This window comes from Leptopilina heterotoma, unplaced genomic scaffold (assembly GCF_015476425.1).
Source record: "Leptopilina heterotoma isolate Lh14 unplaced genomic scaffold, ASM1547642v1 Lhet_135, whole genome shotgun sequence".
NCBI classification, from domain to species: domain Eukaryota; kingdom Metazoa; phylum Arthropoda; class Insecta; order Hymenoptera; family Figitidae; genus Leptopilina; species Leptopilina heterotoma.
In genome coordinates, this window is record NW_025110854.1 from 3,459,274 (window position 1) to 3,486,829 (window position 27,556).

The window sequence follows — 27,556 nt, forward strand, 5'->3', positions numbered from 1 at the left end:
TCCTTCTGTTTACATTAAAAAATTTCACAAAATTGAAAAATATTTTTTGTTACAAAAATTGATACACTTTGCCTTTTTTTAGATTGGGTTCTAACAAGGGCCTTACCAAAAACTAGGAAGATTGTCTGTACATTTTTTAACTTTTTGAGGGGCAGTGGAACATATGCGTTTCTCCATTTATTTTGCAGTATTTTTCGTTTTTATAGCATATTTAGCTATTAATAATCATATATTATTTATTTCTATAGGTACTCTCTACGCACATAATGTAATGACTTTATACTAAATTGCTTTTATAAACAATATGTTATTGTTAATTTAATACAAAACATTTTAATACAAAACAATCATTCTCAAGAAATTCAATTTTTTATGAATTAATTCAACCACACTGTTAAAAATCTGATTCCAACTTTACACCAAAAAGATTGAAATAATGTTATTTCAATCTCGCAAAGTGTGGGTTCTTGCATTTCATTGGTTTCAACTTCTTAGTTCTAAACTTGGATTTTAAAAATTCAACCCTTCTCTCCATTTCGATCAAAAAATATTTTATAATAGCTCAAATTGAAAGTAGATAAATTTTTGTCAATAACTAAAAAGTTTTTTATTTTTTTGATCAGTATAAAAATGACGTTTTTAGTAAACAGGTGTTACACAAAGCACTACTGTGTACACCTCATGCGGAAAGAAGCATTTCCGACAAACTAGTCGGAAAACGGCTCCTTTCCGTACTCGGTGCACAATATACTAATTTTCTAACACCCCACTCTCTAAATTTGAATCAGCGAAAAGTCGCTGATTCACCAGCCCAGAGTATGCAGCTGATGAAACAGCGTATATACGCTGGAAAATCAGTGCATATACGCTGTTTCATCAGTGTATATACGCTATTTCATCAGCTGCATACTCTGGGCTGGTGAATCAGCGACTTTTCGCTGATTCAAATTTAGAGAGCAGGCGGAAATTTCTCACTGGCAGGGTACCGCGCTTGTACAGACGTCGGTGAGACTGTACTGGCATGGGTCCGCCTGACGACCGGAGCGGTGCAGACATTGTACTGGAACCTGACAATGTGTTGTAGTGGCTGCGCGCCTGGCTCGGTACAGATTTGATGCCGCCGAACAACCGGCGTTGTACCGGCATTCGTCCGTCTGGCAACCAGGACGGGCCAAATTTTGTTCCGAAACATGACTTTCTACTGGCGTTCTACTGGCATTCGTCCGCCTAGCAAGCGACGCGGGCCAAATTATATTCTCTATTGAAAAATAAAATTAAAAAAATATTTAATTAACTATACATGGTGCATGTTAATTAACATTTATTTATAGATCATTTGAAGCATTTTTTATACATTTAACATTTTTTTTACACATTAAAATTCTAAACGCTCGCAGTGGGATACGAAGCCCAAGCCTATTCTAATCTACACACCGAAGTCTAATACGCTAACCACTACGCTATTCGCTCGCTTGCGGATGTGAGCAAAACAACGCCAATATACAATACCGCTAAACAAAAACTTATATATAAAGTGAATAATAATTTTTACTCAAATATTTTTCAATATTTTAGCATTTTATTTATATTATGCAAATAAATTTAATGTTTTATTATATTTTTATTTAATCTTCAATGTTTTTAATATTTATCTTTATTTTATTATTTAGGAATAATTAGTTGAACACTTCACTTTATAACTATTCGAAATCAATACAAAATTAACTAAAATAAACATATATATATATATATATGTACACTACCGTCGGGAATTATCGGTACGGCTGCACACGCACGGCCCAAAAGCATACCAATCTTTAAATCACGATTTTTTTGTAAATACAAATGTCAGAAAATTAACAAATATACCATTCAAAAGATTATTAAATTCTACGATTAATGGTACATAACTGAAAATTTTAATAGTTTATACAAAGATTGCAGCAATCGACAAATTTGACAAAACAATTTAGAAAATAAAATTTTTTTGGAAATTTTTTCAACCCCTGCACATTTTTTAAAAATTGTAGAAAAAATTTGAAACTTATATAAGTGTGATCATTTAAATTTCATCTTTAATTTAAGACCAAAAGAGTTTAAAAATCTTATTCGGTTCGTAAGATATCATTATAAACGTCCGAGCATGTTTTTTGACAAATGCATTGAATTAGTCGATTTTGAACGGTTTTTGGCTGAAAATGCTCGTCCATTTATAATGATATCTCGCTAACCGATTAAGATTTTTGAATTCTTTTGGTCTTAAATTAAAGATGGGACTTGAATGATCACACCTATACAAGTTTCAAATTTTTTCTGCAATTTTTGAAAAATGTGCAGGGGTTGAAAAAATTTCCAAAAAAATTTTATTTTTTAAATTGTTTTGTCAAATTTGTCAATTGCTGCAATCTTTGTATAAATTATTAAAATTTTCAGTTATGTACCATTAATCGTAGAATTTAATAATCTTTCGAGTGGTATATTTGTTAATTTTCTGACATTTGTATTTACAAAAAAATCGTGCCTTAAAGATTGTTATGTTTTTGGGCCGAGCGCGTGCAGCCGTACCGATAATTCCCGACGGTAGTGTAACTTACTGCGTTTCATTTATATTTTATAAATGTTTTTAAAAAAGAGAAAAAGATGAATGTAATTAATTTGAAAGAAATATTAAATATTAATTAACACTCACCTTGCATAGTTAATTAAACGTTTCTTTTATTTTAATTTTCAATAAAGAATATAATTTGGCCCGCGCTGGTTGCTAGACGGACGAATGCCAGTACAACGCCGGGTGCTTAGCGGGTTGAAACCTGCACCGAGCCGGACGCATTTTGCAATAGAATGCCAGTACGAATGTACTTTCAACTCTTTAAAAATTATTAATACAAAAAATGTTTAAAGCATGATGGATTAAATTTATTATTATTAATTTTTATTATAAAAAATAGCAAAACTTGTCAGATTTTAAAAGATATTTGTGGTAAGATTTTTAAAAGCGCATTTATAAAAAAAATTATCCTATATAAAAATAAAATTAATTTGAAAACTAGTAACAATTACTATATTCTAAGCATATTCTTATTAATAAATTAATTAATTAATAATTTTTAATTCACTTATTTATTGATTTATTATCAATAAATAAACAAATAAGTAATATTAAATAAATCTGATCAAATTTATTTTATATTACTTATAATTTATTTATAATAAATCAATAAATAAGTAAGTAAATAAAATTAATTAATATATTAATAATAAAATAAATTATATAGTCCTCAGTCGGTAGAATGCCTGTACCGCTCGGGTCGTTAGACGGACGAATGCCAGTACAACGCCGGTTGCGAGGTGGTATAAATTTTGATCCGGCGGTCGGATCAAATCTTGTACCGCGCCTGTACTGCTGACAGTAGAAAGACTGTACCGAACGTCGGATCCGACTTTGTACCGCGCCAGCAGACATTCTCATCCGAATCGGTACAGACTGCCTGCACTGGCATTGACTCTCCAATTCAACCGGCGCGGGCGCTAGACGGTTGGACGATCCGGTATTCGTCCGACTTTTCCGCCTGGGACACGCATCGAAAGTAAAGGTTGTAAAGGATTAATTTAAGGTTATGCTGTCCTAATTGTAAAGCTGACACTGCTTTGCAGAAAAGTATACTTTTCTGTATCTTGTTTATCTAAGTACAGAAATCAACAACTTGTATACGTATGTTAGAAAAATAGTATGTGCAACTCGGGAGGAAAACGATTTTCGATTTTCCTCCTTAGATACACAATATACTATTTTATACTATTTTTAAATTTTATTACACCTTAAATTTCCCAGCGAAATTCTTCTCGTCTTGAATTGTATCACCAGTTCTTTTGCCCCTCCATAATTCAAAAGTTCGTAGTCTGTCTTGAAATTTCGTGAACTTTGGTTCCATTTCTAATTCGGTGGAATAAATCTAACGGGTGTGAAATCAATAAAATATATTATTCTTGTTTTTTCTTTTCTTATTTGCAAAAATTACCTTAAATGTAGGAACTGGTTTTTGGCCTGGAAGAAGATTTTTCACTATTCCAAGTTCTCGATTTCTTTCCTCCTATAATTTTTGCAAAAAAATTTATTCAATAGAATAAATATCTAAATTTTCAGTGAATTTTGTTTTTTGAAAAGTTTACTTTATAATAGCGTTATGTTTTTTATTTTCTGATATTAATTTATTTGTAAAATTGCAAAAATGTTAAATAATTGTGAAAATATCGTTTACACAAAAGATTACCTATGTTTATATATTCGTTTTTCACTTTTGTTAGAAGCGAAAAATTTCCTTCGTTTTCCAAAGGTTTTCTCGTTTTTTTAACTCGTTTAAAAAGAGGTATTGCTTCAGGAGAAATATGTGATGTGCATATATATATATATATATATATATATATAACTATGTTCAAATAGGAGAAAAATGTTGTTGGTAGAAATTGTAAGTTTACCTCGAGAGAAGCGTAATATTTGCTCCACCAATCATGTGTTTCATCCTTATCCAGCTCGTACACCTCTTTTCTTTTATTCTTCGAAGATGTGCGTTTTCTAAAACGTTTTATCGATTCAAAAAGTCGTGTTATTTTTGAATTAAAGTCCTGGCCAGACAATTTATTATAATTTATCAAGCACACCGTTTCCTCATCCGCTGGATCGTAATTTTCAGGAATCGTTACTGTTTCACATTTATTAATGTTTATTTAACAAATTATTTCCTATTATATAATTTTAAGTGAAATATTCACTTTTATATGTATGAACTTGTTTTCACTTATCAATAAGTGAAATCCACTTATCTATAAGTGAAATATTTAGTTAAAAAGAAATCCACCTGCGCTAATAACGTGACTTATTATTTCAATTATTTATACTTTTAAATATCAAGGAACAATGTTTTTATCATTTCAGTTAATACATTAAAAACTTTTTATTTTATTTAATTATATAAATTGGCATTAAAATGTTAATAAAATTTTTAGAAAATATTCAATTAAATATTATATTAACAATAAATAATATAATAACCAACTTTTTATTTACTTATTATTAAATATATAATAAGAGAAATCTTGAACAAAACGTTAAAGTACAAGACAATAAGCTAACTCTTTATAAGTAGCACCCAATAATTTTCTATGAATATAAGGCGACATATTAAGTGGGATTGTGGTAGTTCTCGTTAGATCATAAAAGTTAAGCGACGATACGTGCGGTTAATATTAGGATGGGTGGCCGTTTGGGGATTCAGCTTAAAAAAGTTGAAAAATTGATATGTTTATAACTTTCAGATTGATAATGAGAAGAGAAAAGAGTGTAAAACAAGTTGATAGTAAATAAATATTTTTTTTTTAAAACATTGATCCTGATTATTTATTTTCATTTAAATAAGAAATATATTTTAACTTATTCAATAAGTTAATATAATTCACTTCTTAATATGTGAGTATTCACTAATTTCATATTTGAATATTCACTTATTAATAAGTGAGTATGTACATACTTATTGAATAAGTGAATATAATTCACTTATTTCATGTGTGAATATTCACTTATTCTACGTGGAAGAGTTTTGAAACATGTAATAAGTGAATATTCACTTAAAATAAGTGAAATTTCACTTATTCAGATTTAGAGAGTAAACATTAAAAAAATATTAAAAACCTATAAAATATTTAATCTTTTAATATTTATCATTTATTTAATCAATAATTAAGTTAAACTGGCGGAAGACTGGTGAAATAGAATTTAATGCCCTGGGCCAACCTTGGCAGGAAATCCACAATTCGTTGGTTATTATTTGTAATACTTGTTGGTAATGAAGTTGGTGCCAGGTCAGTAACTCGTTGGCACTTAGTTGGCAATTAAATGGGAATATAATGGAAACTATTTTTGCACTAAATTGGTACTAGATTGGCACTCTTTGTTAACACTTTGTTATTGATATGTCGACAATAGATCAATAATTGGTTCAGGATAAATTAACAATTGATTAATAATCGATTTATAACCGATTATTAATCAATCAAGAACAAGAACCAGAAGTTAGATTTCTAAAAATCAATATGGCTGATAAAATATGTCGGCAAAATTTTAAATTATCTCCGATTTGCTTAAAATTTGTTACTCAGGGGTTTTTAGGGTCGCTGATTAAGAATTCAAGGTTTGATTTGAAAAATACAAAATGGTGGATCCAATATGGCGGAAAATTTTTTAAAAGTCCCTCCGATTTGTTTGAAATTTATTACTCAGAAGTTTTTGGGGTCGCAGAATAAGAATCTGAAGTTAAATTTACAAAATTCAAATTGGCGGATCCACTATGACCGTATAATTTTTAAATAAAAAATTTATTTAATTTTGTATTAACATTTTGTGCTGAAAATTTTTTAAATTTTCTTTAAATTTAATATTTGCTTTTTTGTAAGGTCGCTTAATAAGAATAAGAATTTTAATTTATAAAATTTAAAATGCCGTATAATTTTTAAAAAGATTTCGGAGTGGCTGAAAAATTTTTTTTGTGGTGACTAAATCCATTTAAAATCAAACTTCAGATTCTTATTCTGCGATCCCAAAAACCTCTGAGTAATAAATTTCAAGCAAATCGTATCCCGTGTAGAGATTTTGCCACGGCCCTAACGGGGCCAGATCTGGCGTCCCTATTATTAGCATGAAACACATTCCCAGATCGGGGCCAAGTCTGGCCAGATCTGGCCCCGATGTGGGAAGGTGTTTCATGCTATATTACAGCCAAAATATGGCAATTTCTATACGGGATAGTAAAGATATTTTAAGTTTAATTTAAACAAAGTTTGTTTGAATCAAATAATTTGTTTTCTCAGTGCAATTTAATAAATGTTATAAATATATAGAATTTATATTTTGGTAATTTCTATTACCTAAACGAAAATAAAATTGACATATTAGATGGAGAAGATCTTTATATTTTTTTAGCGAAAAACTATAAATTTTTTACGATTTAGTAAAAAGTGTGTACCCCCTTGTCGCTTATAATAATTCTTGATTAAATGAACTGCAGTTTTGCATTATTTATGTATTTTCTTGTATAGATTTCAGGAAAAATATAGCGAAAATGATTGGAGTTGATCTTTATATGGTTCTCAGCAAAAAATTGATATTTTTGTATTGAACAAACTTTTACGTCCGAGTTGATTTGATTAGAATAGTAGGTAATAAATTACACGAATACATAATGGACAAGTGGTTTTTAATACAAAAAAATACTCCTACGTTTCGAAGTCAATACGATTTCCTCTTCAGGGAGTAAATAAATAAAAAGTTTTACATTACATGTCGAAGGAATTAGAATTTAGCCGAAAATTGGAGTAAATTAAAAAATATTTTTAAAAATTAAATTTAAATACACCTGTAAAAAATTTCGGAAGTGAATAGTAATTGGAGTAAGGAATACAAATTTTAACTCCCTTTTTAACAGTGTTAAAAAAAGCTTTAAAATTTAAATTAAATTTTTAAAAAATCAATTAGAATTTTAATTAATTGAAATTAAAAAAAATGTCTTACATATTGTTGATGATTTTTTTAGCTCTTGGCACCTTCTAATACCCTTTATTTCGTGTATTTGACAATCATAATCCACTTGGGTAATTAATTCCTCAATAAATTTATGAGCAGTTGGAATAATGCAAATTCCGGCGTATTTAAAACATCCAAAACCTCGTGAGTCATAGGCTTTTATTGTAATTGCTGGGCAATAAACACTTTCTATCGGCATATCCTTTTAAAGAAAATATTTACTCTTTAAAAAAATTTAAATTGTAAATATAAATAAATTTATTTTACATTAACTATTTTTGTTATTAAATAATAAGTACGAAGAAGTTTATGAAGTTAATAAGTTATTATTAAATAATAAAATTAAAGTGGTAATTAATTACAGTTTAAAAATGTACAAAAATTATTTTTCATTACTACACTATTTTTAGGTAAACTAAGAAGATTTTCTCTTCTCCCCCACCCTCTCTTTCCGACCATTTTCCGAATATCTAATTTATTCTTAGTACATGATTCCCTAAATGATGAATATTCAGTTGATGATTTATATAGTACTAGTCCAACGACAATATGCTTCAAGTTTTGAGATAAACTTTAGTTTATTCCCTCGAGTCCTGTACACCTCTAATTTATTTTAACACATTCCGCACGCGACGAAAGTTTCCTAAATTCTGGTTTTCATTGAATTTCCAACATGTGGTTTTCTCAATAACGTCTTATACATATTCTAGAATCTGAGTGTGTATGTAAATAATTAAAATTATATTTGCGTATATTTTCTTACCAAGTCAGTGACAAAATGATTATTCTCGTAATTTGAAAACTTCTTTGCATTCTCCATTACATTGGATTTTACATACACACCGGAGCATTCAATAATTATTCTTGGTTTATAAACGGGTACAAAATTAATTTTCTTCATGTCGCGAACACCCCAGATTATCACTTCTAAACGATAATTTGTCATTTTTGGTCGTATGTAATCGGGCACTTTATAAATCTTGTTGTTTGTGGACGTGTTTAAAGGTAAATCTACGACATCCTCATTTCCCACCTGGAAAATTAGGCGTTCAAGGTGAAATTAATTATTATTAGTGAATCGCACAAGTTGAATTTTTAGTATGAAATGAAAATAATAACTAATTATAAATTCACAAGGTTAATTTCATATCATCTATTTATTATTAATTAATGATATTTTAAATAATTTGCGGCGTATTCTCACTTTCCAAGTCTTTCGTGAAAATTACTTTATTCTTTCCTCATTAAATTTTAAATTACCAGTTCATTTATTTGAATTAATATTAGATTCGTTAATAATTATTATTAGCAGAGGTATACCCTAAATCTTTCTATCAATACTTTATAGAATATTATTATTTATTACCGTAAATAACATTAAATAATTACTTAAATAAATAAAATTATAGGTATTATAAATACTATGGAAAGTTGTTAATTATTAAAATGTAATAATAATTAAATGATTATTGTTATATATTTTATATAAACTATATTTTAATGTAAATTTTAGAAATAATAATAATAATAAAAATTTGCCATTTGAATATTTTTGAAATTAGTAAATGGAATATTTTTTGTAAAAATAACAAAGTCCCACGACTTCGAAAAGCAGTGAAACGTTGCGGATAACAAGCTCTCTAAATGTAAAAAAATACGATTAAAAGACATCTGTCACCTCAATGAGTTCAAAAGCTGCTAAAACCTCGCCGCTACATTCCCTTTGGGAGTGAAATTTGTACCATTGCAAAGTGGGCGGAAAATTGGGTGGCGAATATGTTTCCGAGTTGAGTTTTACTACCGGGCTTGCAATGCATCTACCGCAAAATTCCTTTCCCTGCAAAATAAGCCGACTATAAAACCTCAAACAGCATTTGTTCGTTTATACAATGTATATATATATATATATAAAGTTGAATTGAGTGCAAAGTTATTAAACCGTATTTGTGTTTTTCGCTCAGATGACTTCATTTAAAATATTAAATATTACTCTATAAATCATGCAAAAATTCATGTTTCGACAAATTTTCAAGTTTATATAGATACATGGTCACTTTGTTATCATAAATAATTTACAAGTTTGAAAATTACTTTTTTTAATTTATAAAACGAGTTTTTATTATTCTTGCAAAAAGAATATTGTTTATTTTAATTTAAAAATAAAAAATAATAATTTAATATATATTTATCCATGTGTAATTTTTATAAAATTTAAATAATATTAACAATAAAAATAACTAAAAATATACTTCAAAATGAAAATAAAATAAATAAAAAAAATTTAGTTTTCATAATGAAAAAATTTTAAAAATGTTTTCAAATCTATTTTTTTTTATTTACTCCTCTTTGTTAAAAATTTTATTAACATTCCTTATGGATTCACCTTAAAATTATAATATTAAAATTCAAAATGGCGTATCTTCTACAATTTTGAATTTTTTTAAAAATAATTTGAAGGAAAGAGGGTAATCCGTCAATTGCTGCGCGTTTGTGAAATGTGTAATTACACAGGCACACAAAAAAAAGTCAAAACCCAGAGGTCACACCCCCCTATCCCCATGTTTTTAGGGTCGCTGAAACCGAATATGACCATGAAAAATTTTTTCATCGGACATTTTCCCGCTACCACCCCCTTACACCTGCTCCGGGGGTTGGAATTTCAGTTTAAAAAAAAGTGGAGTAGGGTGTCTATTCCTATGTTTTTTAGGTCGCTGAAACCAAAAAAGACGACCAAAATCAAATCCTTTCCACCCAATTCGAGCAAATGCTTGACAATATAGAATTATCAGACGACGAAAACGAATGAAAAAAACATTCAGAAAAAAGCATTACAAACAAAAAAACATTAAAAACAAAAAAAACATTAAAAAACTAAAAAAACAAAAAAAAATAAAGATGGGATGTTAAATCGAATTAGGAGCCTTCTCGCGGCACATCCTGAGTGCGAAATTAAATGCAGCAAATCCTAAACGTCAATTTTTATTCGAGGCATAAAATTAACATAAATAAATCTGCTATTTTAAATTTCTAAAATCTGACTTCATATTCGTAATGAGCGACTCCAAAAACCCCCAGATATCAAGTTTTATAAAAATTTAATTAATTTTTAAATTTTATGTCCGCCATATTGGATCCGCCATTTTGAATTTTTTTAATCTGACTTCATATTCGTAATCAGTGACCACAAAAGCCTCTTAATATCAAGTTTCATGAAAATTAAAAGAAAATTTAATTTGACGACCGCCATATTGGATCCGCCATTTTGAATTTTTAAAATCCGACTTCATATTTGTAATCAGCGACTCCAAAAACAATAGATAGCATCATTAGTTGGCATACATTTTACGCTTTTTGAGAATTATCAATTTTGGCCAAAAAATAGCGATTCTGGCCCACTGTGGCGTAGGTATGTTGACGATATTTTCATCCTTATTGATGAAAATAACGTTGCCAACCTACTATATTTTTCCAATCAATTCAATGAACATATGCAATTTAAAATTGAGGTTGAGGAGAATAGTCGCCTTAGTTTTCTTGATACCATGGTTATAAGAGAGAATAATCGAATTGTTACTAATTGGTATCACAAAGACACGTTCTCGGGTAGATATGTGAATTTTGATTCAAGCACATCAGAAAAAGATAAAATATCTGTCATATATGGTCTGGTAGACAGAGGTATTAAACTTTCTGACACCAGATTTCATAATGAGAATAATAATCAGAGAGTACCTTTTAATAATAATAAAATTCTGGTTCTACCTTTTGTGAACGAATTTAAAGGTTTTTTTTATTAATTTATTTAAGAATTATAATATTAGAGTGGTTTTTCATATGAAAAAGACCCGTTTAATGTTTTCTCAAAAAATAAGGACATCATTGAATTTAAGTAGGGGAGTGTAAGGTATGGTGGCGGACACTTTCTTTTTTGCGTCTCTCTCTCTTAAAAAACAATATTTTTCAAAATTTCAAATGCAGGCAGTTGCTGACATCTATTAACCCGTTGCCTGTTTCCGACCCACAGGTTGGTCGTGAAAAAGTATGGCCATAACTGTTTCCGACCCACCCGTGGGTCGTGTTCACTATCACTCAAAATAAATATAATTTGTAAATAAATTGATAGATATTTTTCTTTATATCAATATTATAAGAAATTATGAGGGTCATTAATGATATTTTAGAAAATAATTGAATAATTAGTTATAATTTAAATATATTATACTATTTGAAAAAGTATCAGATTCCGCTGGGCAGTTTGGGACAATCATGTTGTATTTTTCTGAAACAGTTAAGGGGTTAAGCATATTTCTGTCAGAATCGGCTATTAAAATTTAAATTCAGTGAAAACTACTAGAAATGATGAAAAATAAAAAGAGAAAAAACTGATGATTTTACATTATAGAAAAAAAAGTTTCACTTCAGTTATGGTTACAATTTGGACATGTGAAGTAGCTGGTGGCTGTTTTAACGCAACTAGAATAAGAGAAGACCGCAACTGTCATATATTCAAGAATTGTTGCGTTGGAGCACATGAGGCATTAGTACACAAAAAATGCAAAGACAATTGAAACTCGTGCAAAAAATGATCCGCCACTGTAAGTTACAAAAATTGCGCCACCATACCTTACAAGCTATTGATGAAAATATGATGGTGTTACTTTCATACAGCGCGAATTGAGAAAAATGTAAAATACAAAAAACTGTTGTCCAAGGTCTAAACAATACCTTCCATACATTTACCAGACTCAATTTTCAAAAAATCTTCACTCTGGCACTGTTAACATACATATCCAATAAAACTTTTTTTCTTTTTTTCACTACTTTTTTATTCAAAATCACTTAAAGTACAAAGCACGCGTTTGATCATTAATACTACTGCAATAAAATGTCATCACGATAAAAGACATCGACCATAGTGATAAGGCGCTTCAGATGTGACGTTACATGCCAGATTTGATAAGTCCGCCACCATACCTTACACGCCACGATACCTTACATGAAATGTACCATACGCTTATTATTAATACGAATAAGTAGTTTTCTGATTATTGATTTTTGTCTTTAAAATTTTTGTTTATTTTATTTTTGAAAAGGATATTGATATAGTAGTTTTCTACTTTTATAAATACTGTTCTAACTATAATAATCTTCTAATTCATTCATTCAGTCTGTCCGCAGTAATAGAGAAAGCATGATAAAGAGAAAGAGAGGGAGGTACACGGAAAGACTTTGTGATTTCAAAATTTAACATGATCATGTCAAACAGGAGAAAACGATGTTTTTATGTTATTTACATGAAGGAGTATAAGGAGGAGTATGTATATGCATCTCTTTTGACTGTACTTAACTGCGTAAAATCGCCATGCACGCAAATTCGCATACCGGAAATTTGTTCACTGATATTAGCGCCCCTACAGGAGAGAATATATACCCTCCATGCTGTCCATGATAAAAGTTTTGTTTACGTAGTTTTTTGGTTATGTACCAAGTTGATAATAACAATAAAATAAAAGTAATATGTATTGTTTTATAAAAAAATGCATGTCAAGTTATAAAGCAAATAAAAATGCTTCTGAAAGAAGTGTTTTTTCAAAGCACCAAGAATGGTAAGTTTATTTAATATACTATTTTGTAAGGGTAAAAGTTTTTATACTTTTACCAACAGACATTTATGAATTTAATGCAAAGAATTTTTGGTTGTTCATTTGGAGTCCTTTCTATTTATATAACGTATAAAACAATTTAATTCTGTTGATTTATTTTACAATACAATACTCAGAGGATCCTCTAATCTTAAATATCAATCAGCTGTCAAAGATAAAAATACTTAAAATGTAAAATTGCACTTATTTCTCCCGTTTGGCGGCGCTGTTATCAGTGAACATGAGGCTATTACTTTTCGCGTGCCTGTCGATTTTACTGCAGAGAAGTACAGTCAATATCAGGCAATTTTCCCATTGGAGATATGTCTCCTTATACTCCTTCATGGTTATTTAATCGTATTAACGTATCAACTATTAATATGGTTAATACTAAAGATTGGCACGGACCATACTAATTTTTTGTATTACTTTGTTCTGATACGTTCCACAGTGGGTTGAAATTGAAAAGTAGGGTTCAAAATAACTTAGAGTCTACAAATCTTAACCGATTTTAGATTTTCTTTTTTCTAAATAATCTTGATTAAATTGCTAAGAGATCGCTTGAGCTTGATTTTTGATTTTCAATTTTCATAATTATTTAAATTTGCATAAACAATTGAAAAAAACGCATTTTTTATATATTTATTATTATCTCGAAAATATGGGTATTTTTTTAACGCTAAGTATTTTAACTTATACCTATAGTTCTCTGGATTGTAAAATGGTGTTGTAGACCCATTTTTTAATTGCTTTAAACAAATTATATAAACAAATAGACATTTTAGACAATGGCTTTCAAAAAGCTTAATGAAACTCGTTACTCGGGGGTTTTTGGGGTCGCTAATTACGAATATGACGTCACTTTTTCAAAATTCAAAATTTCGGATCCAATATGGCGGACGACTTTTCTAAAAATCGACCAGATTCGCCTGAAACTAGTTACTTGGGGGTTTTTGGGGTCGCTAATTACGAATATGACTTCACTTTTTTAAAATTCAAAATGGCGGATCCAATATGGCAGACTAAATTTTAAATTTGATCAGATTCGTTTAAAACTTGTAACTCGGGGGTTTTCGGGGTCGCTGATTACGAATATGACGTCACTTTTTCAAAATTCAAAATGGTGGATCCAATATGGCGGACGACTTTTCTAAAAATCGACCAGATTTGCCTGAAACTAGTTACTCGGGGGTTTTCGGTGTCGCTGATTACGAATATGACTTCACTTTTTCAAAATTCAAAATGGCGGATCCAATATGTCAGACAAATTTTTTTTAAATTTTTGGATTCATGAAAAATAACAAAAAAAATTTTTAATTAATTCAAATTTTAGTAATTTAATAAATGTTTAATACATTATTTTAATTTATTTACTATTTTACTATTTAAAAATTTAATTAATTCCTTCGTTTGTTGTTATTTATTAATTAAGGGGACCCGCACCCGAAATTTCAACTATAACAGAATATAATTGAAAAAATTTGGTATATTTTTTTCTGACACTATATTGATTCAGAAATAAGGTGAATAAAAAAAAAATTTCATGATTTTTTCGAAAATTAAAAAAATTTTTTTTTTGATTTTTTTTTGTAACTTTTGACAAATTTAAAATTTTACAAAATCCATGCCCTTAATTGTACAGGGGGTTGTAAGGAACTCATTAAAACAAAAACCATTACAAAATAATAAAATTTGTGAAAGAAGAAGCATTTTTTATAAGTTTATGGTATAACATTCTAAACCATAAATTTACAAAAAAATGCTTCTTCTTTCACAAATTATATTATTTTTTATGGTTTTTGTTTTAATGAGTTTCTTACAACCCCCTGTACAATTAAGGGCATGGATTTTGTGAAATTTTAATTTTAATTTTTTGTAAATCTATGGTATAACATCGAAATGTTATACCATAAATTTACAAAAAATGCTTCTTCTTTCACAAATTTTATTATTTTTTAATGGTTTTTGTTTTAATGAGTTCCTTACAACCCCCTGTACAATTAAGGGCATAGATTTTGTAAAATTTTAATTTTGTCAAAAGTTACAAAAAAAAATAAAAAAAAAATTTTTAATTTTCGAAAAAATCATGAAATTTTTTTTTTGTTCACCTTATTTCTGAATCAAAATAGTGTCAGAAAAAAAATATACCAAATTTTTTCAATTATATTCTGATATAGTTGAAATTTCGGGTGCGGGTCCCCTTAATAAATTATTTAATATAACTTAACCCATTAAGTCCCATGAAGAAACCAGTCATTGTATTACACAATTAACAATTGGATTCATAGGCAAATGGAAAAAAAAGATATACATGTCTTTTTGTTTTTAATTTCCAATTGTTTAACAACAATTGTTTTAACAAATTAATAAAAATTTAAAAATATTTGAAAATTGTTAACGCTAATCGATTCTACGTGGAGAAATAATAATGATTTGTATAAGTCATTTTTTACTCCAAGTCGTATTTTGTTTATAAAATTGTTATAAACAAATTAAGCTGGAGAATGAGTGTTTCATACCAAGCAACAGTTTTCAAAAGTTTTAAATTTTTATTAATTTGTTTAAACACTTGGAAATTAAATACATTTAATATGAATACCTTTTTTTCCATTTGCCTATTAATCCAATTGTTAGTTTTACTTAAAATCCATTTGTTTATGCTTGGGATGAAACACCCTATTACCCAGCTTAATTTGTTTATAACATTTTTTTAAACAAAATATGACTTGTAGAAAAAAATGACCCATACAAATCATTCTTATTTCTCCACGTAGAATCGATTAGCGTTAACAATTTTTTTAAAAATATTTTTAAATTTTTATTTATTTGTTTAAACAATTGTTGATAAACAATTGGAAATTAAAAACAAAAAGACAGGTAAATCTTTTTTTATTTGCCTATAAATCCAATTGTTAGTTTTACTTAAAATCCATTTGTTTATGATTGGGATGAAACACCCTTTACCCAGCTTAATTTGTTTATAACAATTTTGTCAACAAAATACGACTTGGAGAAAAAAATGACCTATACAAAACATTCTTATTGTTTCACGTAGAATCAATTGGCGTTAACAGTTTTCAAAAAATTAAAAATTTTTATTAATTTGTTTAAACAATTGTTGTTAAAAAATTAGAAATTAAAAACAAAAAAACAGGTATATATTTTTTTCCATTTGCCTATGAATCCAATTGTTAGTTTTTTAATACAATGGCTGGTTTCTTCATGGGACTTAATGGGTTAAATAAAATTATTGATGAAAGTTTTATTTTATTTAAGTAATTGCAACATCCGCCAATATTAACTATTAATTTTATTGTTGTTATTATTATTATTTAATAAATTAATAATATGAATAATTATAATACTACATAATTGACGGATGGACATATGCAATATTGTATTTCGCGCCTCTTCTTCCAAGATCAAATGCTAGTCCCTTTTCCTGCGCCAGAATAACCACATGTATAAAGCTAAAATAAAAGCGAACAGCGCCACTAGCGTCCAACGCCAGCACCGCCGGCCGCCTGTCGGCATTGCTCATTCTTTTTCTTTGTGTTATAGTGACCACATGGTTCTCGGAAAAAATGGGTAAAAATAAAAAACGTGCTTGTGATTCAGATGATGAGAGATCCACGCTCAGACAGGGAATTCGACATCTTCTAAAAGAAGAGCTGAAAAAATCGAAAAAAATCAAGGAAAAAACATCGAAAACGCAGTAAGTATACTAACCTAAATTCTATTTCTTGTTTATAGACGCACCGGAAATTTCATAGCAAGTCTTTGATGAGCTTTGGAAACAAGATTGTGTTTGAGATCACTCTTCAGGCACTAACCTGTAAGAGATAGTTATTACTATAGATCCTGCACAAAAAATCATGCCAGTACGTTGAGATCGCTCTCCGCGGGCATTATCCCATAAGAGAGATACAGTTATGACTATAGAATCTGCGTAAAAAGAACGACATTTGTTGTTTTTTCTTTGAAAGTTATTACTTTTACAATTTATTTAAAAAAAAAAATTCTCTTACGTTAAGTTATTACTTTTCTAAGAGAGTTCGGATTAATTTCTCTGACAAAAATTAACCGCTGCTCTGAAGTTGTGATTAAATCGTGTCTTTTATTCCGAACTCAAAAATTAATTTTTTCTTAGAACGTCACTCTTCGTCCGATTTAAGTGACTCATCGAGCTCAACGTCCAGTTCCGTCAGCAGAGAGGCCAGTCTAGATCATGATCGGGAATCGGTTCCTCCAAATGAAAACACCGAAACAGCCACCGAAGGTGAAAAAGGTCTCGAAGAAAAGGACGAATCGTCGAAAACTTCACAGGGCAAGTTAACTCAACCCCCTATGAATGACCTTTCTTCAGAGGATAACCGTATACCGGAAGAGGAGGAAAAAATTAATGATGACGTCTTAAAAGTAATCGGACCCAGAATTATTGTCGATAAAACTTTATCAGAACCGATTTGCATTCACTTTGCTACCCGCTGGGACGATATAATTAAACAGGGTCTACCAAAGGAGGAATTTGAAACTATGTTCAAAAAGTACCCTCCACCTAAAAATTGTACTTCTATTGATCCTCCAAAATTGAACCCCCAAATCGTGACCGTTTTGAAATCAAAACAAGAGTCAGTCATCAAGAGAGACGAACGTATCGCCGAAAAACAGCAAAAGCTAGCCGCTGCTTCTGGAGCAGTAGGGAAGGCTCTCAGTGAAGTTCTCAAAACGGAAGACGTCAACCTGACCTTGGTACAACTATTAAGCGACATTGGCAGTTTGTTTGCCGACGTGAATCATAACGAAACTTGCATTAGAAAAAATCTAATTGTATCCAACCTAAACGCATCATTCAGGGACGCCCTGAATTCTACAACTCCAGATGAATTCCTTTTTGGAAAATCTCTCGAGGAATTGGTGAAGACCCAAAAATTGATGGAACAATCGTGTAAAAATTTGAGACCGCCCCAAAATTCCAACTTAACTACATCAAAAAACTCGAAACCCCCGCTCCGACAGAAGTTCCAAAAATCGATGCCATTCCAGCCGAGCGGGTCCAAACATCAGGCATCGGGTTCAGAGAGCAGATACTCATCATCGAGCCACAGACCGAAGAAGGAAGATCCTCGGAAACCGTCCTGGAAACCGAATTACAACCAGAAGAAGCAGCGCTAGAGGTACGTAACACCGCGAATAGACTTCCTTTTTTCGTTCAGACCTGGAAAAAATTAACTTCAGATAAGATTATCTTATATTGGATTAATGGCTATAAAATTCCATTCCAATCTCAACCCTTCCAAATGAAGGCACCCCAAAAAAAAACCTGGTCTAACGAGGAATTTCAAACAGTTTCAAATCTGATAGTACAATTAGAAGCAAAAGGTGCGATCTCTTTATGTAAAGAATCACAAGACCAGTTTCTTTCGGATATTTTCTTGGCCTCGAAATCATCAGGGGGAGTTAGATTATTCTTAAATTTGAAAAAATTAAACAAATTTTTAAGAACTGAATATTTCAAATTGAAAGACTGGAGAACAGCTTCAAAATTAGTAACATCCGATTGTTTATGTGCACAATAGATCTTCACGAAGCTTATTATTTAGTGTCGATTCATGAATCACAGGGGAAATATCTTTGATTCCAATTTAATAATAAAATTTACCAATTCAATTGTCTTCCCTTTGGTCTTAGTGTAGCTCCGTTCGTTTTTACAAAACTAATGAAACCAGTTGTTTCGTTATTAAGAAGTCACAATATTCGCTGTGTTGTCTACCTCGATGATTTCCTGATCCTGGCAGATAGCTTTAAAAAATGTTCTAAAACGGTTAAGTTTACGATTTCAGTTCTAGAAAAATTGGGATTTATTGTTAATTTTGAAAAAAGTAATTTACTCCCATCAAAAAGCATTAAATTTCTCGGCTTTATTTACAATTCAACAGAAATGACTCTAAAACTTCCCGAAAATAAAAAAGAAAAGGTTTTAAAATTAACAAAAAGTTTTCTAAATAAAAAAGAATGTACCATTCGCGCATTGGCTAAATTCATTGGCTATCTTGTTTCTTGCTGTCCAGCTATTAAATACAGTTGGATTCACACAAAAATCTTAGAAAAAGAAAAATTCTCGGCTTTAGAATTATCAGATAATAACTACGATAACACTATGGTTCTCTCTGAAGAAATTCGTAATAATTTATTGTGGTGCCGGAATGTCGTTCCCCTAGCAAAAAATTCCATAACTCCAATTTAATTTTGTATAGAAATCTTCTCAGACGCTTCCTTATCAGGCTGGGGCGTTACATCCAACGGCTCACATTCTCATGGTTTTAGGGACCTCGAGGAACGAGATTCTATTTATATCCTAGAACTAAAAGCCGCTTTTTTCGGTATAAAATGTTTCGCTTCGAATCTAAGGGACTGTAATATCCTGCTGCGCATCGACAATACAGTCGCAATTTCATATATTAACAGGATGGGTGGTATTCGCTTCGAACACCTCAACAGTCTTACTCGCTCACTTTGGTCATGGTATAAAGAGAGAAACATTTGGGTGTTTGCCTCTTATGTAAAATCATCCGAAAATGTCGAAGCTGACCGCGAATCTCGAAGACTAATACGAGACACGGAATACACTTTAAGTCAAGAGGCCTTTAAAATAATCGTGCACTCCCTTGGAAGGCCTGAGATCGACTTGTTTGCCAGCCGTCTGAACGGCTGAACGGCCATATTGGATCCGCCATTTTGAATTTTACAAAAATTAACTTCAGATTCGTAATCAGCGACCTCAAAAACCTCTGAATAACAACTTTCATGCAAAAAAGTACGATTTTTGAAAAATAGGTCCGCCATTTTGTATTTTGCAAAACTGACTTCAGATGCTTAATCAGCGACCCAAATAACCCCTTAATAGTAAATTTCGCAAAGATTGACAAAAATTTATATTTTTTCGGCCATATTGAATCCGCCATTTTGAAATTTTGAAAATGTCAATAAGAGTAAATAAAGTACGTATAAAGAGGTATATTTTGTGCCAAAAATAAACTATTTTTACTTTAAAATTCATATTTTTTAGCAAAAAGTAGAATTTTTTTATGCTCTTCGACTGTTTTCACGCGACGCACAAGTCCGCCATCTTTAATTTTTAAAAAAGGCCACCATGCAAATAAAAGTAGAGGTTCTAAGCTTTAATTTAAGCCCTTTTTTGATTTTTTCGTTGAAATTAAAAATGGACAGATAGAGGGTAAAATTTGACAAAGAATGCCCCACTTCAATTTTATTCTGCTCACTTTTGCTCGTTTTCATTTATTGTATAAAAATATTGCAAATAAAAAATTCATTTTCACTTATAGTTTCTTGACAAATTTGTTTGTAGATAATTTCCCCGCTTTGCCAATTCAGACTATATCGCTCATGCACTCAATTGTTTTGTAGTTATTTTATGAACTTCAACTATTTTATTTCTGTTTCTTTTCACTATCTGACATTACTAACCACTAAATTTCTCTTGAATGCAGAATTCTAAAATATTTATCAATAAATTTATTAAATTTTGTATTTTGAGAATGAAATAATTATTTTTTAACACTTTTCAATAAATAATATTGGAAATTGGAAAATTTAAAATGTCAGAATTGACAAAAAAGGAGATTCTTGAAAAACTTGACTAATTTAAATTTGTTTTCCGCCATATTGGATCCGCCATTTTAAATTTTTAAAAACCAACGTCGGATTTGTAATCAGCGACCTCAAAAACCTTTGAGTAACAATTTTCAAATGAATTAGAAGAATTTTTAAATTTGTCGTCCGCCATATTGGATCCGCCATTTTGAATTTTGAAAAACCAACGTCGGATTTGTAATCAGCGATCTCAAAAACCCCCGGGTAACGATATTCAAGTGAATTAGATGAATTTTTAACTTTGTTGTCCGCCATATTGGATCCGCCATTTTGAATTTTGAAAAACCAATGTCGGATTTGTAATCAGCGACCTCAAAAACCCCCGAGTAACGAGTTTCAAGCGAATCTGATTGAATTTTGAGTTTTGGCCGTTGTTGCCTTCCTCCTGGCCCACTGTGCGATTGTGCGCTAAAGAAATGGTGGAGTTTCTGCGCAAATAACTCCTCAAATCCGTATAAATTTTCCGTAAACGAAGTTTTATCTTGTTTAACTTACCAATTTAATCAAGGAGCAAAATATGGTTCCCTTAATAGTCTCAGATCAGCCATTTCTCTGCTAGGTGGTAACGAAATCGGGCAAGATAACATTATAAGGGCGTCTCAAAAATGAGACCTACAAAGCGTAGATACGATCATACTTGGAACCCAAAAATTATACCTGACTATTTTTCACAAGGAGATACTAACGAAAAATTATCCCTAGAGGATTTATCTAAGAAGTTAGTTACTCTGCTCGCTTTAATTACAGGCCATAGGCTTCAAACATTATCCCTAATAAAAAAGTCTAATCTAACAGAAGAGGAAGATGTAATAGAAATTAAAATACCCGATACAGTGAAAACTTCGACCGTTAACAGGAATCAGCTTTTACTCATCATTCCACGATATGTGGATTATCCAAAAATTTGACCTTTTTCGACACTGAAGTCGTATTTAAAAAGAACGGAACAACATAGAAATTCTTCTGAACAATCCGTTTTCATTTCCTACAAAAAACCTCACGATAAAGTCACACCTGAAACTTTAAGTCGATGGATAAAAGATACCTTATCCGATTCTGGTATCGATGTCTCAAAGTTCTCAGGGTCCCGTGTAGAAATTGAAACGTGGTAGTTGATCCGGCCCTGATCACGTTAAATAGGGCCCTGATTTGAAAATGAAACACTTTTTCTGATCAGGTCCTGAAGTGGTGTTTAAAAAAAAGACCACATCAGGGCCTTATAAGGCCCTGATCAGAACCTGATTTGGTATTTTATAAGTATACTTATAATAAATTAGCTTATTTTATCTGCAGTAAAATTTATTTCTATCATTTCATGTGAAAATGGAAGGTTAATTTTAATATACAAATTGTTTTTATTCCTTTTCAATAAAAAACTAAAATTTTCTTAAAAAGTTAAAATGATTGCGACAAACCAAAATTATGCAGATTTTGTTCTCTTTATTTCAAAAGAAATATAGAAAATTATGCAAATTTCAGCAAAAAAAGAAAATTATTTGCATCATTTTTTTTTCTATTAATAATTTTGTAAAAAATTCAGAATTTTTTTAAAAAAGGAAAAAAATAATTTTTTTAAATAATTAAAATTTTTCAACATAATGTCAAGTTACATATATTTTTTTATTGTTTAGAAATAGAATATTATATCCGTACCTTCAGATTCAGAAAAAACATTTTTTTTAGTTTCATCAGAATTTGGAACATTTTGGAACATTTCTTCGAATTCATTTTAATTAATTATTATTTATTTTCACTCGAACTGTTTCTTTTTCGTTGAAACTGACGTAAAATGAATTTTAAATAATTGAATGTGGCTTTTTCGAAGTAATCTGGAACCTGATCAGGTCCTGATCAGGCCCTGGTCAGGGCCTGAAGAATGGCTGTGATAAGTAAATCCTGATCAGGGCCAAACCACAAATAGAATTTACTTAAGGCAATTTCTACACGGGGTATACTACCCGACACGCTTCGACCTCGCTAGCAAAACAAAAAGGTGTAAATATCGAGGCAATCAGAAGAGCAGCTGGTTGGACCCCAGACTCCCAAACTTTTGCAAGATATTATGATCTTCCAATTAAAGGTCAAAGATCAGAATTTGCCTTTGCAATATTAGATTCCTAAAAATTAGTTCTACGTTCCTTCTTTACAAAAAAAAAATTATTTTCCTCTAATTTACTTACTTAATTCGATGTTAATTCAATTTTTCTATTTAAAAATAAATTAGTGTTCTAAAAGAATTATCTTTTGTTCAAACCTATTTTTTTCCTACGACCGTTGCAGTTTGCTTTCAACATCTACCATTTGACCTTGGAGGAACAGGCGCGAAATACAATTGAATAATTAAACGAACTTACCTGTAAGTGAAGTTCTTTTACAATTGTATAGAGCGCCTCTTCCGAGCAGATCACTCCCGCCCCCTTTTTTCAGACCCGTCTCTAATTCATTAGTGACACCCAAAATTAAAATAAACTGCAACACTTGAAACGAATGAGCAATGCCGACAGGCGGCCGGCGGTGCTGGCGTTGGCCGCTAGTAGCGCTGTTCGCTTTTATTTTAGCTTTATACATGTGGTTATTCTGGCGCGGGAAAAGGGACTACCATTTGATCTTCTCGGAATAGGCGCTCTATACAATTGTAATAGAACTTCACTTACAGGTAAGTTCGTTTAATTATTCAATTCTTACATATTTTTCGTAATGAATTATTTTCAAAAATTCGCGCGGTTTACATTATAATTCCTTTTGCTACGGCTAGGTGTCGATGTTTTAGTTTCGAGAATCTCTCCTAATAATGACATGAGTTAAGAAATATATAAGTACGAGAAACTGTATATCTAGAAACTGTACAAAATTTATGTCCTTTTTGAAGGTAAGTTATATACTCTTAATCTGAGAATTCTCATTGAAATTAGTTTCTTTCAAAACTAAATGAGATCAGTCTTGATAAAGAAGCTATCGAATTGTTAGATCTTTCTATTAATAAATAATGAATTCTAACCCAAAAATGTAATCAGCTTTCAATCAGCCTTTTTCAGGGCTACAAAAATTGCATTGTCTTAAATCAGATTTTTTCAGTTATTTGATTGACTGTTCCCGACATTTTCAATTTTGAAAATCTGATTTTAGATTCTTAATCAGCATCCCTGAAAACCCCCAAATAACGAGTTTCAGGCGAATCTAAGCGATTTTTAGAAAAGTCGTCCGCCATATTGGATCCGACATTTTGAATTTTGAAAAAGTGACGTCATATTCGTAATCAGCGACCCCGAAAACCCCCGAGTAGCTAGTTTTAGGCGAATCTGAGCGATTTTTAGAAAAGTCGTCCGCTATATTGGATCCGACATTTTGAATTTTAAAAAAGTGACGTCATATTCGTAATCATCGACCCCAAAAACCCCCGAGTAACGAGTTTCATTAAGTATTTTGAAAGCCATCGTCTAAAATGTTTATATGTTTATATAATTTGTTTATAACAATTAAAAAATGGGTCTACAACACCATTTTACAATCCAGAGAACTATAGGTATAAGTTAAAATACTTAGCGTTAAAAAAAATACCCATATTTTCGAGATAATAATAAATATGTAAAAAAGTGCGTTTTTTCAATTGTTTATACAAATTTAAATAATTATGCAAATTGAAAATCAAAAATCGGGCTCGAGCGATCTCTTAGCAATTTAATCAAGATTATTTAGAAAATAAGAAAATTTAAAATCGGTTAAGATTTGAAGACTCTAAGTTATCTTTAACCCTACTTTTCAATTGCAAACCACTGTGCGTTCGTACGATTAGATTGCATAAAAATATCGTTTTCCCCCGTTTCAAATGCATCATATTAAAGTTTAAAATGAATTCTATTCATTTTTGAAACAAAAAGTTTTTTAGTGTATTGTCTCTCCTTTTAGTTTAGTGTAGGAAGGAAAGAGAGGCGAATAGATAAGATAGTAACGCCTATTTATTTGGTCTATAGAAGAGCATAATGTTTTCTCCATTTTCCGTGTCAGGTAGAAAGAGAGGAACAGGAATTGGTAGGGGAAGGAAAAGTAAGGAATTTCACTTTCAACACAAAATATGAAAAGGGCATCTTATTTCCTTATTGCCTAATTATTTTTCTTTTCTCACTCACAGATAGATTAAGGGTGAAAGAGCGGGAGATCGAGAACGAAGTATGAGTGAGGGGTATAAATTTTATCGTTGTTCCATAAACCAAATGGACAATTGAAGGGCTACATATAATCAATTGTCTCCACGAAAAGTGTGCATTACTTGCGTTCTTGTTCATTTTTCCTATTGTATGTTTTATAAAACTTTTGTTCTTAAAGTTACTACGACTTTAAAGATAACATTCTCATCACATATTTTTGTTTGCTGATGATTGCGAGATTAAGTAGACTTATAAGAAAATTTTTAGTCCTGCTAATTAAAAGTGTGAAATTATTTTTAATTACTAACTTTCTTCGCCGAAATATGAAGTGCTGAATTTTCGTCTATAATAGATTTACATGAAAAAGTAACTTCAATTTTTGGAAAAGTTTCACGCCAAACACTTATTAAAGTGGGACATATGAACCTTTACACAGTTTTCTTTAAAATTTGAAAGTAAATAATACTACGAAGTTTGCATGTAAATCTTTAAATAATTTTTAGGAAAGATTCAGCACTGTGTGAGACGAAGTTACAAACTTTTAAATCCGATTACAAGGGATGTGATAGTTCAACCCTTATAATAAAATTTTTTTAAATTATTTTCAACCAATCGGGACCGTCATTATGTCATTTTTACAACGAAACACGACCGTCACCCTTAAACTCCAGACAAAAAATAGCAGTTTTTTAATTAAGGGAACCAATATTGTCTAATTATTATTGACAGAACATGTGATATTTTGTTAATGCAAAACAAATTTTTAATTTTAAAAAAATGGTTAAAAGTGTTTTCTTTATTTTGTTGTAAACTACAGATTTTTATAAAAGTTTTGAAATTTAATAAATAAAAAATTTTAACACAGTTGAGGTGATCTGACCCAAAAACTTAAAAAAAATAATTTGAGTTTTTATAAAAAAATTTTGTTTGTATTTTTCTAATCTAAAATAATATAAAGTTAGACATTTGAAAAAATTGAGTTTTCAAAATTTTGAAACTACTGTAGTTTTTGTATTTTTCAACAAAAATGGCTGGTTAACAAACTTAGCCTTCATTTTTACAACAACTTTAAGTGTGTTAAATTTAAAAACGATCAGATAAGTTTTTCAAAAGTTATCATGGGAACAACATTTTGTGTCTACAGACAGACTCACAGACAGACACTATCGCCAAACCATGTTTTTTGGGTTCAGGGGACCCTAAAACGTGAAGAATTCATAGAATTAACAAAGTCTAAATTCACACAAAACTAATACCTTCTTGTATAATGAGAATGTAAAAAATTTTTTTCAAAAAAAGTAAGAAAATTGAAACTTTTTTTGACTTATAATCAAATCGTTCCAATTAATGAAAATTATCATCTAATTTTTTAAAATGCAATATTTTCAGTAGGGGAGACTAGGGTAAACTCGCTCACTTTTTTTCAAATCGGCTAAAATCTAGGAAATTATTCTCTAAATCCAAGTTAATTTATATCATTTAAAAGCTTATGATTTCTACTAAAAAAAATAAAAAAAAGTTTTTTATTTATCTTTTTTAGTTTTACTTAGAGAAACTTTTTAATACACATATACCAAATTTCGAAATCACAATTTTCCAGGGTAAACCCGCTCACTTTATCTTTTCAAGACGGAACAGTTTTATTTTTTAAATATTAAAATTCGTCTTATTACCGTCTTAAGTATGATTTATTATTGATAAACTATGAGTTCTATAAACAACAAATTGGTTTAATAAATAATGAACATAGATTTAATGAATTACAACTATTGATTTAAATAGTGTTATATTTTATTAAGAGAAAGTGAAATGTAGTTACAATTTTGGTTTTAATAAGTCATAAATTTTGTTATTGTTAAAATATAATACGTGAAATTATTTTATTCTAAATTTTAAATTTAAAACTTAGTGAGCGGCTTTACCCCGAGTGTATTCCTCACATTTCAGAATAAATTTAATTAAATATTTTTGAAATGAGACAAAACTATATATATGTACTTCGAAGAAGGACATCCAATAGCAACAAAAAAAATTTGCCAGATAAATTAAGACTCAAAAATAATGATCGAAAAACTTAAAAATTCGAAAAAAGTTTTTTTTCTGACACCTCTAAAAACATTTGATCGCCTCTGATTCTATGTTGAATTTATGAAAGTAAACGAAAGTTCGTTAATATAAGTTGAAGGTTAAGTACTATTCACAGTACCAATATCTCCATCTTCAGTTGAGTTCATAGCGTCAAATCGCTAGTGAGCGGGTTTACCCCAGTCTCCCCTATTGGTAAATTCCACGTCAACTCAACACAGATATTTTCATGACCTAATGGGATTCGCTTAATGTTCTGTTTATACACTCCTTAGGTAAGGAGGAAAAACCCCTCCAAATTTGGAGAAAACATTCATATTCAAAATTTTTAATTAAAATTCATTAAATAAATTATTAGTTTATTTAAATTATTCAAAAATTCTATTAAGAAATTCAATCCTATTTTCACAAAATTGCATTAAAATATTTTTAAAAAC

The 27,556-nt window shown here is 30.1% G+C and overlaps 1 protein-coding gene across 1 annotated transcript in view; it reads right to left on the reverse strand.

The window, feature by feature from the left end:
* The window catches only part of LOC122497640 (otoferlin-like), a 202,637-nt gene that overhangs the window by 87,041 nt on the left and 88,040 nt on the right, over window positions 1–27,556 (reverse strand). Inside the window, exons 15-20 of the mRNA XM_043604881.1 lie at window positions 9,252–9,404; window positions 8,337–8,606; window positions 7,604–7,775; window positions 4,477–4,700; window positions 4,020–4,091; window positions 3,819–3,953 (exon numbers count right to left, since the gene is read on the reverse strand). Coding sequence (XP_043460816.1) covers window positions 3,819–3,953; window positions 4,020–4,091; window positions 4,477–4,700; window positions 7,604–7,775; window positions 8,337–8,606; window positions 9,252–9,404 — 1,026 coding nt within the window. The remainder of the gene's footprint in view (window positions 1–3,818; window positions 3,954–4,019; window positions 4,092–4,476; window positions 4,701–7,603; window positions 7,776–8,336; window positions 8,607–9,251; window positions 9,405–27,556) is intronic.